We start from the raw sequence: 15,621 nt of genomic DNA on the forward strand, positions 1-15,621 counted from the left end.
ACACAAGCTTGCAACAGCAGGACATGCATGGTACAGGCCTCTAACCCTATACAGGGGAGCCTGAACAAAGGACATCAGCGCCCGTTCAAAGTCAGCTTGGGCTGCACAGTGAGCATAGCAAGACTCCGTCACAAAGTAAAACAGAAAAACGCCTGGTAGGATTTAAAAAGAAAATTGCAGTTCTATTTACATGTGGCTATGCCTGCATAGTTCAACATAAAACATTCAAGACAGGAGAGAAACGGCAGCATGGCCTCCAGCAGCAGCAGCAGCTGGCCACTGGGATGGATGCAATTTATAAACAGAAGTGAGAATGGCTGAGGCTGTGACCCCCATCAGAACAGACCGCAACCAGGAGGAGAGGCAGCAGGAACAGGGCCTCCATCCACTACAGCCCAATGGGAGAAAGGAAAGGCAGAGAATGCAGCCTGGGCCAGGCACAGGTGCAAAGACACCATTTCAAAATGAAGAAATGGGGCCCCTCAACAAATGCTGCTCACAGTGGGAGCGAGATGAGGCCAGAAAACTGTCTGAGAGGTGGCAGCATGGGATCACGGGTAGCCTTGGAAAGGGCAGTTTCAGGGCAGAGGATGCAATGTGATTGAAATGGAGTAAACAAAGAATGAGGCAAGACTGTTGGGAATGGGTACAGACAGCTCTTCATGGTTAGGGGATGAAAGGAAAGCATGGTCGCTCACACCTGTAACCCCAGCCCTTAGAAGCAGAGGCAGACGGATTAGGAATCCAAGGGCACCTTCACCTACACAGTGAGTTGGTAGCCAGCCTAACCTAGAGACCCTATCTTAAAATAACAACAGAACCCAAAAATCATTGTAAGGGAACACAACGAATAGCAAAATGGCCAGAGGGACCTGGGGAGGAGAGTCTGGCCTTCAGTGAGGAAGGGCGACTATTGTGCATGTTTGTATGATCTTGGAAGAATACACTACGACGGTGAGACACTATGAGAGTGGATGTGTGTGAGCCAAAAGCAGAACAGAAGGGTCAGCCTTGGCCAGGAGGACGACCCCACGCATAGAAGCCCTGCAACTAGCCAAGCCAGCCAACCAAGCTACCCTGACCTCTCCTCCTCCATAGCGTTCTCCCTGTCAGAGGCTTGCTGTGCCCAAACTTACCCGCTCCACCTTGTCCTTTGTTGTCCAGGGCTCAAATGGACTCAGCCCGAAGAGTCTGCCAATCCAGCTGCAATGGAAGTGCATACGGCACGGGTGAGAGGCGTCTGTGCTGGGTTTCAGCCTACTGGACCCCCAGGAAAAGAGGGGCTGCTGCACACAAGAACTCATTAAGTTTGTCATTGTTGTCTGAGAAAATAACAACTTCCTGGATCTACCACCTGTTGTGGAGACAGATTTAATCCACTCTCCCCGCCTCCCGTTCCTGGATTTGTAAATCAGGGACTCATACACCCCAAGCTGGGGTCAAAGTCACTAGGTGGCTGACAATGACTGAACTCCTTATCCTTCTGTTTCTGCCTCTCAAAAGTTAGCATGTGCCACCATGCCTACCAAAATCTACAGCTTTGGGGACAGGGGGATGCTAGGAAAAACTAAGGACCTCACAGTGCTAGGCAAGCACTCTACCACGGAGCAGCACTGCTCAGTAAAGCTTTTTTTTTTATATTGTTGGTGGCTGCTCTTAGTTTTGATGCATTTTGCCAAGTCAGTACATAGTTTAAAAAAAGCAAGTTCACAAGTTTACCTTCAACTGAAAGCAAAAAAACAAACAAATAAAAAAACAAAACCTCATTCATGTTGGATGCTATTAGGATACACACTATCATTTAATTGGCTGATTCAGACCATTTCCTTGAAAAGTGGTTATTAAACTAATTTAAGTAGGTTATGCACCTATTTTTCTTTGTTGTTTTCATGATTTCCTTTTTTTTTTCTTTCTTTCTTTTTTTTTTTTATTAACTTGTGTATTTCTTATATACATTTCGAGTGTTATTCCCTTTCCCGGTTTCCGGGCAAACATCCCCCTCCCCCCTCCCCTTCCTTATGGGTGTTCCCCTCCCAACCCTCCCCCCATTGCCGCCCTCCCCCCATAGTCTAGTTCACTGGGGGTTCAGTCTTAGCAGGACCCAGGGCTTCCCCTTCCACTGGTGCTCTTACTAGGATATTCATTGCTACCTATGGGGTCAGAGTCCAGGGTCAGTCCATGTATAGTCTTTAGGTAGTGGCTTAGTCCCTGGAAGCTCTGGTTGCTTGGCATTGTTGTACTTTTGGGGTCTCGAGCCCCTTCAAGCTCTTCCAGTTCTTTCTCTGATTCCTTCAACGGGGGACCAATTCTCAGTTCAGTGGTTTGCTGCTGGCATTCGCCTCTGTATTTGCTGTATTCTGGCTGTGTCTCTCAGGAGCGATCTACATCCGGCTCCTGTCGGTCTGCACTTCTTTGCTTCATCCATCTTGTCTAATTGGGTGGCTGTATATGTATGGGCCACATGTGGGGCAGGCTCTGAATGGGTGTTCCTTCTGTGTCTGTTTTAATCTTTGCCTCTCCCTTCCCTGCCAAGGGTATTCTTTTTCCTCATTTAAAGAAGGAGTGAAGCATTCACATTTTGATCATCCGTCTTGAGTTTCGTTTGTTCTAGGGATCTAGGGTAATTCAAGCATTTGGGCTAATAGCCACTTATCAATGAGTGCATACCATGTATGTCTTTCTGTGATTGGGTTAGCTCACTCAGGATGATATTTTCCAGTTCCAACCATTTGCCTACGAATTTCATAAACTCGTTGTTTTTGATAGCTGAGTAATATTCCATTGTATAGATGTACCACATTTTCTGTATCCATTCCTCTGTTGAAGGGCATCTGGGTTCTTTCCAGTTTCTGGCTATTATAAATAAGGCTGCAATGAACATAGTGGAGCACGTGTCTCTTTTATATGTTGAGGCATCTTTTGGGTATATGCCCAAGAGAGGTATAGCTGGATCCTCAGGCAGTTCAATGTCCAATTTTCTGAGGAACCTCCAGACTGATTTCCAGAATGGTTTTACCAGTCTGCAATCCCACCAACAATGGAGGAGTGTTCCTCTTTCTCCACATCCTCGCCAGCATCTGCTGTCACCTGAGTTTTTGATCTTAGCCATTCTCACTGGTGTGAGGTGAAATCTCAGGGTTGTTTTGATTTGCATTTCCCTTATGACTAAAGATGTTGAACATTTCTTTAGGTGTTTCTCAGCCATTCGGCATTCCTCAGCTGTGAATTCTTTGTTTAGCTCTGAACCCCATTTTTTAATAGGGTTATTTGTTTCCCTGCGGTCTAACTTCTTGAGTTCTTTGTATATTTTGGATATAAGGCCTCTATCTGTTGTAGGATTGGTAAAGATCTTTTCCCAATCTGTTGTTTGCCATTTTGTCCTAACCACAGTGTCCTTTGCCTTACAGAAGCTTTGCAGTTTTATGAGATCCCATTTGTCGATTCTTGATCTTAGAGCATAAGCCATTGGTGTTTTGTTCAGGATCCGCGGGTGTGGGACTTCCCTCAGTAAAGCTTTTTAAAGAGATTTATTTATTTATTTATTTTATGTATGTGAGTACACTGTAGCTATCTTCAGACACACCAGAAGAGGGCATCAGATCCCATTACAGATGGTTGTGAGCCACCATGCGGTTGCTGGGAAATGAACTCAGGACCTCTGGGAGAGCAGTCAGTACTCTTAACCACTGAACCATCTCCCCAGCCCCAATCTACAGTTTTTAAAAGTCTGAAAGAACATTCTTGTTGCTAAAATAAATCCATGAAAAAGGAAGCCTTAAGATTGCTCAGAATTTCTTTAACAACATATAAACTCCTGATTACAGACAAGCCCTCCCACAGCAGCTCCCGTGCTCTGGGTTCACACTGACATCATCTAGACTGTGCAACACCCTCAGCGGCCGTGCCACTGCTGTCTGCCAACCCTGCCCTCACTCCCACCTCCATATGCAACATGACAGTGCCTCCCTGCCACCTGGTTTCTAGCACTGCACTGTACTAAAGCTGGTGTCCCAAATGACTCCATGGGTTTTATTCTTTACATCAGCTGACTTCATTAGCGTGCCAGTCCACAAATATCAATGGAGGGGCCTTCTGTGCACCAGGCACGGCACAGGCAGACTGGCGTGGGAAATGGCTCAGTAACTTCAGACCAACTGGATTTGGGTTACGCACTCCTGCCTCTTCTCATAACACACATGGCAGCCTCGCTCCTTTACCTGGAAGTACTGTGCATGCACAAACATCTGCAAACACTGGCCATAGCAACTTTGTACCCCCACCCTCATCTGGCTACCCACATACTCCTCTCTGAATGAATAAGTTTCTTCTTCCCTACTGACCCTCAACTTGGGGCAGTTTCTTTTCAAATGTATTTCTAATGCACTCGGGTACGAAGAATATAAACTCTGATCCAGCCCAAACTGTTTTAGGTGCACACACAGTGAGGTCAAATTGTGTCAAGTCAACTTTTACCATCTGACATCTATGTAAACTTGGGCTTACGTGTGACTAAAATCACTTGCATTATGGAAATAAACATATAGAAAAATGATTACATGAACTAATCTGTCAATTAAAATAAAGAAGTTCCCTAGCTAACTCTCCTTAGCAACCAAGCTCCCCCTTCCCTTAAGCCTCATGAGGAATCCCTAGACAGTAACTGGTCTCCCCAAGGCCTGCCCTGAGGGAGCAGCTGTCAATATATATTAGCAGCACAGCCCCCCCCCCAATCAGTGCTACTACTTCAATAGTTTTGTTGCTACTTTTGCAAAGTGAGCCCTTATTTTCAACTCTGGATAAGAAGAGGCCAAGAAACACCGAGCCTGACTGCTCTGTAACAGTTCCAGGTACTGGATACAGGGGTATGAACAAGAGAGTAGCACTCTCCTCGTCAGATATGCATGTTTATGTCTCCCCTTCCTAGGTGAGGGCCACAGCTCAGCAAAGGAATGCTTGTCTAACTTGTAAGAGGTCCAGGGTCTCATCTAGCACCACAAACAAACAAACAAACAAACAAAATCTATAAAAAGAACGGGTACAGTGGTCCACACCTGTGATTTCAGAACAGGCAGGGGCAGGGGCAGGGGCAGGGGCAGGGGCAGGGGCAGGGGCAGGGGCAGGGGCAGGGGCAGGGGCAGGGGCAGGGGCAGGGGCAGGGGCAGGGGCAGGGACATTGTTTTAAATTCAAGACAGCTGCGTTTATACAGCAAGTTCCAAGCTATCATGGAACATGCAGCCAGTTCCAGGCCAGTCGGGAAGGAAAACATATATGCCCTCTCAATCTCTCCCAGTGTCTTGAAAGCCCTGCACTCAGCAGTCCTCATCTCTGGCCCACCCCTTGAATGGGGGGCATTCTTCTGGCTTCCAGTGACTTCTCTGCTGCTCCTCTGCCCACACTCTATCCCTGTCCATTACATAAGTCACAGGGAATGTTAAGCAAGTGGAAGAAAGGCCACTGAAGGAGAATGCTCTCAATAAACAACCTCCATCACGCTGTACTCTAGGTTTTGTTGTTTAAGGGGTTTTTGTCTTGTTTTGTTTTTGGTGCTGGGGTTGAAGATGGGGTTTGAGTGTGCTCAGCACACACAGCGGCTGAGCTACACACCTACAGCCCACAGGCCACAAGCTACACAAATGTCTGCTCTAAGATCTTAGTGCCTAGAACACTGCCTGAGAAAGGGAAGGCGGCCAATAATAGGGGCTGATGGAGTTCAGGGCCCTGCACTCCCCAGGCAAGGGTTTTGCCACTGAGCTACTCTCCCTGGTAGGTACAAATCTCAGTCCCCAAAGGGAAGAGGTGAAGAAAGGAGGGAGGGAGGGATGGAGGAAGGGATGGAGGGAGGGAGGGAGGGAAAGAGACAGGACCAGCTCAAGGCCTAAGTCAGCTTTCTCCTCCCCAACTACACCAACTATACCAAAGACTGCCTTAACAAAACTGTGCCAAAGACTGCCCCACGGTGGGCAACTGGAAAGAAACAAAGGGGAGCTGACTGCTCCGCAAACCAGCTTCCAAGCCAGACACTTCTCCAAATTAAAACCTGGTATTCACTGTTGCTAGGTTCCTCAAGATGCTGAGGACCAAACCCAGGGCCGCACACTGTACCCGTGCCGTCTCTGACTGACCCCAACCTGAGCCTAGGGTTTTAGTGCAATCTAAGAGTCACCTAAGAATGACCTAAGAAGGTTTGGGTCATCCTTGCCTGTTGAGGCCACCTACAGTTCCTCTAGTCGGCCCTCTCGTGGGGCCACACGAACAGCACTGCACTTACCTATACACAAACCGTGGCAAGGGGTAAGGGATGAAGGTCCTGTGGGTCATGCCAAAGATGTACTTCACCAAGTGGAAGAGCAGGTACCGATTTGGCCTGGAAACCAAGACAGAGTTCCTCACATTATTTGCCCCCTAAATTTTTTTTTAGAAAATTAACACTTTTCTTATGAAAAAGGAAACCCAGTGTAACAAACACAGATAAACAAAGGGAAAGCGCCTGTTAACAAACTGCCAAAGAGAACTGCCTTCCGTGCCCTCCTCGCCCTCTCAGGTGTGCTTATAATGTTCCCTACTCGCTGATCCTTCTGGTCCTTCTGAGAAGGGCTCACTCTAGGCCTGGCTGGCCTCAAACACACAGTAATCTTCTTGCCTCAGTCTGAATCACCACGCCTGACTTAATCAGCATTTCTTTAATATACGAGATTAGTTTTTCATGTGTTTTTGGTCATTTACAACTTTCTTTCCTCTGATAGTTTCTGTTCCTCACAGTGATAAACACCAACTCCATCTTCTGAACTGTCACCCCTTCCACTTAGACTGCCTCTATTTATCTGGGACCAGGCTTTAATAATTAATCACCACTTGCATTTTAACATCTACCCACCCATTTCCCTAAGTCATTTGTGTCGGAAAGATCTGTAACTGAGAGCACAATGAAGATAATTCACTATAAAGCTCATTATTTCAACATTTTACAAAGAACACGAGACCCACTGTTCAAATGGACATGTTGGTATCAGCGAGTGGAAATATCACACAAACCCCTCAAACTGCCTTTAAATCCCCAAAGGGTTTTAAAAGATGTCTGTTTGTCCAACAAAGGCAACATTAGACCAGGCTTCCCGTGTGCACAGTGCCTCAAGAGGCTCCATGGCAACCCAACCCAGAAAGTGTGGCCAGACAAGCAGAGCCCTTGCTCCTAGACAGGGCCACTGAAGACTGCATCCTTCCCAGCCTGCATTTCATGGGAATCACTGTCAACAGACATCCTCAGCAAGACACACACACACACACACACACACACACACACACACACACACACAAACCAGCCAGAGAGGAAACACCTGAGCTAACTGACCTCACCTCCCTACTCTGTTCAGTGACTTTAAATGATACTCCCAGGGCTGCTTGCTTTTACGCTCTTTTGAGTTCTCTCGGGGAACTAGCTGATCTGTCTTCTCTGACCTCGAAGTTTCCACCTGCTTTTCTGTGGCCAGCCATCCTTCCTGCTGGCTGATATTCTGCTCATGTTCCATGAGAAGATGTTCCTGGTGTCTCATAGCTGACTACATCTCGTCCCTGTCAAGATGAAGAAATGCTTTCTGTAAGGTGGCTAAGCCTTCACTTGCTCTATCTCCATTCCCAAAGGCTGTGTTCCTCTGACTACTCTGTCCCTGGAAACATTAACGGCCATCTCTTCACACATCATTTGTAAGAACATAAGACACTGTTACCGTCTTGAACCCTGCTGGAGTCATCTGCCAGAACCAACCCCCTAGTACGTCACAACGCATGTCACAGTGAGCACGGGGCTGGGGCAAACTGCAGCAGTCAAGTTGTCTCCTCCACCATACGGTTTTAAGCCAAGCTCAGGCAGTCAGGCTTGGTGCCGAGGGGCCCTATCCAGTAAGCCATCCGACCAGCCCCACCTTCTCCTAACCACTTTCTCATTGCTTCTCCTTAGAGCTGTTTACCCACCACCTCCACGTCCTATGCTTCCAGTGAGATTCCCACCACAGGCTGACACTGGCCCTTGTCTCAAAGGTTATTAAGGTCCAGAGAGCCAGAGGCCACCATGCTGTCTGTCACTCTCCTTCTGCAGCGTCCAGTGTCACTGTCTCTCCCTCTCCTCTGGCTCTGCTTCACTGGGCTTTGCTTTGGGACAATTCATGCTGTATGGCTTTATTATACATGGGTGTCAAAACTAATGAATCAACTCCACAAAAACAGAAACCTTGTCTGTATCATTCAGTATTGTGGAATATTTTATACACTATAAAATTCACCCACTTCAAGTTATAATTCAGCAATTTAATTGAACGTTGTGTACCCATCAGCATAATCTAGCCTTGCAATGTCTTTCTTTACCCACACCTTCACGTCCATTATGTTAACCTGGTTTTTTAAAGACTGCCCTTGAACGTTTGAGTCTCCTGCCTTAGCTTCTAGAGTGCTAGCATTACAGGTGCATGCCTATGCCTACCTCACATTCGTGCCAGCACCAATATCACGATTCCCTATTTTTCCACACTGTCACGATCGTTTGTTGTTCTCTCTGTGCTATGCTCCCTCTACATAACTTACCCTTTCCCTAGTAACTAGAAAAGACTTCCACCATCTTAGATGTACTTAAACATTCATATTACCTTCCTCTCTGGAATTTGTTTTTTTCTTTTTTTTTTTTTTTTTTTTTTTTTTTTCCGGAGCTGGGGACCAAACCCAGGGCCTTGCGCTTCCTAGGTAAGCGCTCTACCACTGAGCTAAATCCCCAGCCTGGAATTTGTTTTTAATATAATAAGTACTTGCCAGCATGTGTGTCTGCCCAGCATGTGCATGCCTGCTGTGAGGAGGATCCCCTGGAACTGGGATTACAAATGGTCTTGAGCCCTCATGTGAGTGTTAGAAATCAAACTCGGGGTTCGGGAAGAAAGTGCTCCTGACCTTGTGCTGGGCCATCTCTCCAGACCTGGTCTTTCATTTTTAAATGGTATCATTTGAGATGCAAAGGTTTCACAGTCTGGTGAGTCAAACTTATTTTTTTTTCCTTTTATGGGTTATGCTTCTGATGATATAACTAAAAACATCTTGTTAAACCCGGGTCTAGAACTGTGCCACTACAAATATTTCTAATTCAAAGCTTACACTTATTTCTTTTCTTCACATAGAGTAGGAGGTACAAGTCCAAGTCCCTATATTCCAGAGAGTCATTTGTTGAAAGACTGCCCTCTCTGCACTCAAGTGCCACGTTTGTCAACACCAATCATCCATAATTATGGTGTGGAGCTGGGCATAGTGGAGAGTTAGAAACCCAGCAAGAGCAGAGGATCCGGAGTATACTATCCGTGTTTACACAGCAGGGCCTAGAGCAGCCTGGGCTACCTAGGTGGCAAGACCCTGTCACAAACAGGCAAACAAAGGTTTGTTTCTGGACTGCTGGTTCTGGTTAATTGATCTATCAATTCATTACAAATTGTCTTGCTTATTAGAGCCTCAGAGTAGGCTTTAGAATTGGGAAGGTCAAGGGTTTAGGCTATTACCACTTTATATTATCTTTGTAATACTATTTAAATTTAGAGTTTGTCAATTTCTACAAAAGGTGGCTGGGATTTTTGACAAAATACAATCTATAGACCAATTTAAAGACAACTGCCATTTTACCAATATTGATACTTCCAATTCATGAATTTGGAAGGTCATATCACTTGTTCCTTATTTTGCTTTCACAGTGCCTTTAGGGTACATGCCTTACTAAACTTACCTAAGTATTCTATTTTTATGCTACTGTGAACATGATTTCCTTTGGCGCATGTACAGTGTGGGTAGACCCACTTGTGTGTTGACTGTACCGGCAGTACACGCACGGAGGCCAGACCTCATCTATAACTTGACAGCTTATTTTTTGCAGCAGTCAGTCACTGAACCTGGAGCTCATGGACTGAGCCAGGCTGGCTGGCTAATGAGACGATGCTTCCCCAGAGCTGAGGGCACAGTCCTGCCTGGCTTTTTATTTTTATTTTTACTTCTGTGTCTGGAGATCAGCTCAGGTCCTGCTGCTTGCTAGCAAACACTTAATGGGCTGAGCCATTTCCCCGGCCTATAACGTCAGCTTAATTCTGTCTATATATTGCTCACTGGATAGTATGTAAAAATAGATTTTTATATTGATCTATTGTGTGCCTTACCGAACTTGCTTATTAATTTTCAATTGTGTGTGTGTGTGTGTGTGTGTGTGTGTGTGTGTGTGTGTGTGTGTGTGTTTTATAGGTCCTTAATTGATGGATGACAGAATACAGCAGTATGATTAATACTACCAGACACCTGGAGGAGTGGGGGAGACGGCTTAGCTAGGAAAGTGCGTGCTGCACAAGCATGACCTAAAATTAGACCCCCAGCAGCCACATGAAAGAAGAAGCCGGCACAGCAGAGCGCGCCGGTGGTGCTGGGAGGCAGAGATGGGCAGATGCCTGGGACTTGTTGCTCAAACAGCCTAGCTCAGTCAGTAAGCTTAGGAACTAAGAAAAAGGCACATCTTCAGTGCAGACACACTCTCCTACTGTGGGTTTGCTTTATTTTCTCAGGCAGGGTCTTACTACATGCTCGGAGTACCCTTAAACTCACTGCATTCCTCAGGTTGGCCTTAAATGTGTGGTGATCCTTGTGTCTCAGGTGAGAGTCACTGGTGATGTCTGGATTCCTTGACTACTCCATCAGAAAGTGGAATCCAGGAACCCCCAGACCAAGTGCTGCCTGCTTTTGTAGTAGTCTAGGGCAGTGGTTCTCGGGTTGCTAATAGAATCATGCATATTCAGGCAGGTGCTGAACATGAGGGCCGGATGCTCCAGTTCTGTGAACGGCCTGCTCAGGAAGAACTGCTGTCCTAAGCTACCATCTTCTTTCCATGTAAAGCAACTCTAGGCACTTACCCGGTGAAGGCAAAGGTTTTTCCTATGGCATCTGGATTTTTAGTCGCGTTAGCAATCCCTTTGGAAACATCTGCAACCTATACAAATCGGAAGACATGTTTAGGCAGTTCTTGACCTGGGACATCAGCCCTGGAGAGCAAGGCCTGTAACATCAGTTACTAGGAAGATGAGGCAGAAAAACTTAAGCAAAGGTCGGCTGGGTTACACACTGAGTTCAAGGCTGGATTGAGCACCTCAGTACAACGTGTCTTCATTTCTTTAAATCAGGGTGGTGGTACTGAGGTAAGAATGTAGCCTAGAGACAGAGAGAGTGTTTGCCTGACATTCATGTTGTGCTGTGCTCAACCCCAGGACCAAACACAAATAGACAAACAGATGCTTAAAGAGAGATGGAAGGGAGGAAGAGAAAGGGAAGAAGGAAAGCAGCTGCCTGTCACAGGGCTACAACAGAAAAGCAATGGCGTCATCTCTTCTCAGACTCTGGAGGAAGCACCTAGCTAGGCAGGCATTCCCAGAACCAGGTTCAAGGCTCAGCCAGGTACTATCCTAGGCAGATCAAAGCATCCCAAGGCTTTGACCTGGCCAGGCCACCAGCTCTCCAATGCCATCTCTTACACTCTTGTCCACTCTGTCCTAAGCCACCAGAACCTAAAGGCCAAACCTTGGAGGGCTGCTGATGTTCTGTCATTCCGACTTTCACAGTAGGAACTGTACACAGGTTTAGATCAAGAGACAGAATCCACAACCAGAATTACTTATGGTGTTAGGGAACATCTAACAACTGCATGGAATTTTAGTTGTCATGGAGGTAAGGGTGTAACCGTCTCCAGTACCTCCTGACTAAAGGATAGAATCCTTATCCCACAATGAAGAACTGAAGAATTATCTGGTCCCAAACATCAGTAGTGTCACTATTAGAAAACTGCTAGTTAGTTTCTATGTCAACGTGACACAAGGTAGATTCATCTGGAAAGAAGGAATCATAACTGAGAAATGTCTCCATCAACTGGTCTGTAGACAAAACTGTAAGGTATTTTCTTGATTGAACACTGATGTGAGAAGACCCAGCCCACTCTGGGTGGTGCCACCAGTGGCCAGGAGGTCCTGAGGTATATCAAAGCAGGCTAAAGTCAAGCCATAGAGAACACCCCTCCATGAACTCTGCATCAGCTCCTGACTACAGACTTCTGCTCTAGCTTCCCTAAGTGATGATCTTATAAGCTATAAAATAAACTTTTTCTTTCTCAACTTTCTTTTGGTCATGGTGTTTTGTCACACCAACAGAAATACCAATCCAGAAACACTGGTCTAACCCAGCCCGCCCAGTAGAACCAAACCTCCTCCTTCACCTCTGGGCCCTAGCATGTATCATCATCTCTATGTGAAACAGAGAACCAGTGCCTATCCACTGGTTCTAAATCATCCAAAGCTGGATTCTGTGGCCTCAGATACGATGACTTAAATGCTCTCCCTCTCCTAGCACTTACCACATTGAATAATAATGGTCATTTACCTGAAAAGAACTTGAGGACAAAAATGTATGTCTGATGGCTATCCTCTATATATTCCCAGTAACATAGTATCAGAATGCTGTACACATCCTGAGACATGCTTAAGCATTTATTGAGTTAAGGCATCAGACCAAGAGAACAGGCCCGTAACCTTGGTTACCTCGGAAGATGTGGCCTAAAGTGTCAAGTTGAAGGTTTGGTTGGGCTCCACACTGAGTTCAAGGCTAGCTTTGTAAACCTGCCTCAATAAAGCTTTTGTAAGTGGATGGACAACTGAAGACACTGAGAAGACATGCACCTCTTAGGTAAACTGAGGCAACCAGTTGAAGCAAGTTGATGAAGGAAAGAATGAAGCCTGTGGGTGAGAATCATTGCAGAAAACTGAACCAAACCTGACTCCAGCTACAAACCTCCTAAGCCTTCATGAAAGGTACTTACATATACTGGTTGTTTCACTGTCTTAAAGCCCAAAGAAACGAGAGGCACAGCAAGAAACCAACGATAATCTGGAAGAAGAAATGAGAATCTGTTCTGAGAATGGCTACATAATGTTTACAATGAAACACAGAAGAATCTGGGGGTTCTGGACTCAATAAACAGGGGGCTGGGTTGTAATGGTGCACATATTTGATCCCAGCACCCAGGAAGCAGAGACAGAATCTCTGAGTTCCAGGCCAGCCTGGTCCACACAGGGCTATGTCACCTATTTCAGCAAAGGGTTTGGGGTGCCTCCTGAGTATGGATACAAAGTGACAGTTGCCTCACCTTCCTACCACCATACCTTCCCCACCACAGCAGATTGTAGTCCCACAAAAAGTCAGCCAAAATAACCCATCCTCCCCAAGGTGCTTCCTGCCAGGGACTCAGTGAAGCAGCGAGACCAGTGGTAGGTACAGCTTCTTCCTGTCCACATCTCAGCAGTCCACATCCCACTGCCCAGTCCAGTGCTGCCTCTCCTTCCTCCAGGACTGGGTCAGCATTTCACCTTTCCAGACACAGGTCTGTCTCAGTCTGTTCAGCTTGTCACAGTAAAATACCAGACTCAATGGCTTAAAATCCCAAATTGTATTTTCTCGCAGTTCTGGTGGCTGGAAAATCCAAAGCCATGTGTCAGCAGGCTGTGGTGAGCCTCTTTCTGGCTTGTGGATGGCCATCTTCTTCCTGTGTCCACGGGTGCCTACTTCAGTGTGTGCACACGGAGACTTCCTCTCCTTCTAAGGCCACCAACCCCATCAACTAGTTCCTAACCCTTACAAAGTCATGTAGTCTCAATGACCTAGAAATCCCTTTGTCCACAGCAGGAGTTAAAGTTTCAACATAAAAAGAACTAGCAGGTGATAAGCTTTATATACTGTATATCATAATTGTAAAAACAAAGTGGGAATTAATACAGATTTCTAGATGGCACAATCAAGAGGGAGATACAGGGAAACACCAAAGCAGCATAAACAAAGGGGTACAGCCAAACAAAGGAATACTATTCAGCTGCACAAGGAAACAAATCCCTAAGAGTCAGGGACAAATCCTAAATGCACCAAGAGGAAAGAAGTCAAGCTTGAAAATGATACAATTACCAGGCCAGTAAAGAGATCAGTGGTCTGCAGGTGTCCAGGATGGAGATAGGGAAGCATTTGTAGAACTCAGGGGATTTGCTATTGGCTTGCCAAGGTCACAGTGTTATGGGGGTTTAAACTTGGAAGTCTCTGGCCCTGAAGTCCATGCTCTGGGGCAAGCATGGTCACTGCCTTCCACAGATGCAGGGAGATAACACTGTGCAGCCTCCCCCCAAATCCCCAACGTAACATTTAACTGGACCTTCATCTCCCAGAAGCAGAAAGGACTCTTGTTGGTGATGAAAATAAAACCCAAAAGGGGAGAGGCAACTGAATAGGAACTAGAACTCTGCCTGGGAACCCCGAGGGCACTGCCCACTGATGCTCTGCTCAAACTGGGTTAGGCCACCAGGGGACCTCTCTTTAGGGAAGAAAGATACATACTTGCAAAGTGGTTGAGGAACCTGTCCTCCCTTCCGAACATGTCAGATGGTCGTATGATGATGGCATCAGGAAACACAGTTCTCACTTCCTTCTCTCCCACTGCCTAAACCACCGAAAATAAAAGCATTCTAAGTTCCATAGCAAGTGCACAGAGCTTCCCCTCCCCCACCATCAGACATCGCTTACATCGCCAAGGCCCTATATTCATTAGGTAACCATAATTTTGGGAGATAATCATATTAGCCATAACACACACACACACACACACACCCCAGAACTTGTGTTGAGGTTCTCTGTTGCTGGACAGTGATCGCACTGTGAACCCTGAGATTATACATTGTAAACATCTGTTTCCAGTTGTGCTGAGGCTCAGCCCTAGCACACACATTTCATCTAAGAGTGTTGCTGGATATCTGATTACATTATGAGATTCTGTGCTGGAAAACCTGTCTCTAATAATGGTTTGGCTCAGCCCTAGCACACACCTTTCATCTAAGAGCTTTCTGTTTATTGTAAACACGATTAAAAAAATGTAAACCATACAGGAAAGAGGCGAGGCAAGCAACCAGTTGACAGGAAGTGAACATACAAAAAGACCATAGAGATTGGGAGGAAGTCAGGAGGATGGATAGAGAGACACACAGGAAGTATATTTCTGGAGAGACACTCAGTTTGAAGGGTTATTAAGACAGGGTGGAGGAGAAGGAGCTCTTTCCTTCTGGGATGACGACTGAACGAGCAAGGTCAGCTGGGAGCTTTCCCTGCCTCTCTAAGTAGAAGGCTTCACCCCAGCATCTGTCTCCCCCGTCTTTATTTACAGTTCTTCCTATTCTTATGCTAGGGAACCTCATAATGAAGGGGAAACTGGGGTATGGTTTTCCAGCCTCCACTTTCTTCCTCCTATTTACAGATTCCCTGCTGTGTCAGTAACCTGGCAGCCCACCACAGGAGTCAGTGTGGGGGCAGTGACTGCGGCCTCCTTCACTGTCTACGAAATCTGCCTCCTCCTCTTCACCACCTTCTTCTCTCAATGTAAACGAGGTAGAGCCTCCACCCTCCACCCTATAAAAACAAAAAACATCACCTCCACCACAAACCCTTCCCGCTCCTGCCTCCTCTCGCTCTTTCTCTAGAAAGGCCAAGCTAGATAAACTAGGCCTACCCTTGCTGCACCACCGCCAAGCACCAGCTCACATGGC

The 15,621-nt window shown here is 46.3% G+C and overlaps 1 protein-coding gene across 2 annotated transcripts in view; it reads right to left on the minus strand.

The window, feature by feature from the left end:
- Positions 1-15,621, minus strand: part of Ndufa9 (NADH:ubiquinone oxidoreductase subunit A9) — a 28,791-nt gene that overhangs the window by 1,801 nt on the left and 11,369 nt on the right. For both annotated transcript variants that reach the window (XM_006237500.3, NM_001100752.1), the window contains exons 6-10: positions 14,423-14,525; positions 12,864-12,931; positions 10,915-10,991; positions 6,270-6,365; positions 1,137-1,203 (exon numbers count right to left, since the gene is read on the minus strand). In XM_006237500.3, coding sequence (XP_006237562.1) covers positions 1,137-1,203; positions 6,270-6,365; positions 10,915-10,991; positions 12,864-12,931; positions 14,423-14,525 — 411 coding nt within the window. The remainder of the gene's footprint in view (positions 1-1,136; positions 1,204-6,269; positions 6,366-10,914; positions 10,992-12,863; positions 12,932-14,422; positions 14,526-15,621) is intronic.

Source organism: Rattus norvegicus, chromosome 4 (assembly GCF_036323735.1).
Source record: "Rattus norvegicus strain BN/NHsdMcwi chromosome 4, GRCr8, whole genome shotgun sequence".
Classification (NCBI taxonomy): Eukaryota; Metazoa; Chordata; class Mammalia; order Rodentia; family Muridae; genus Rattus; species Rattus norvegicus.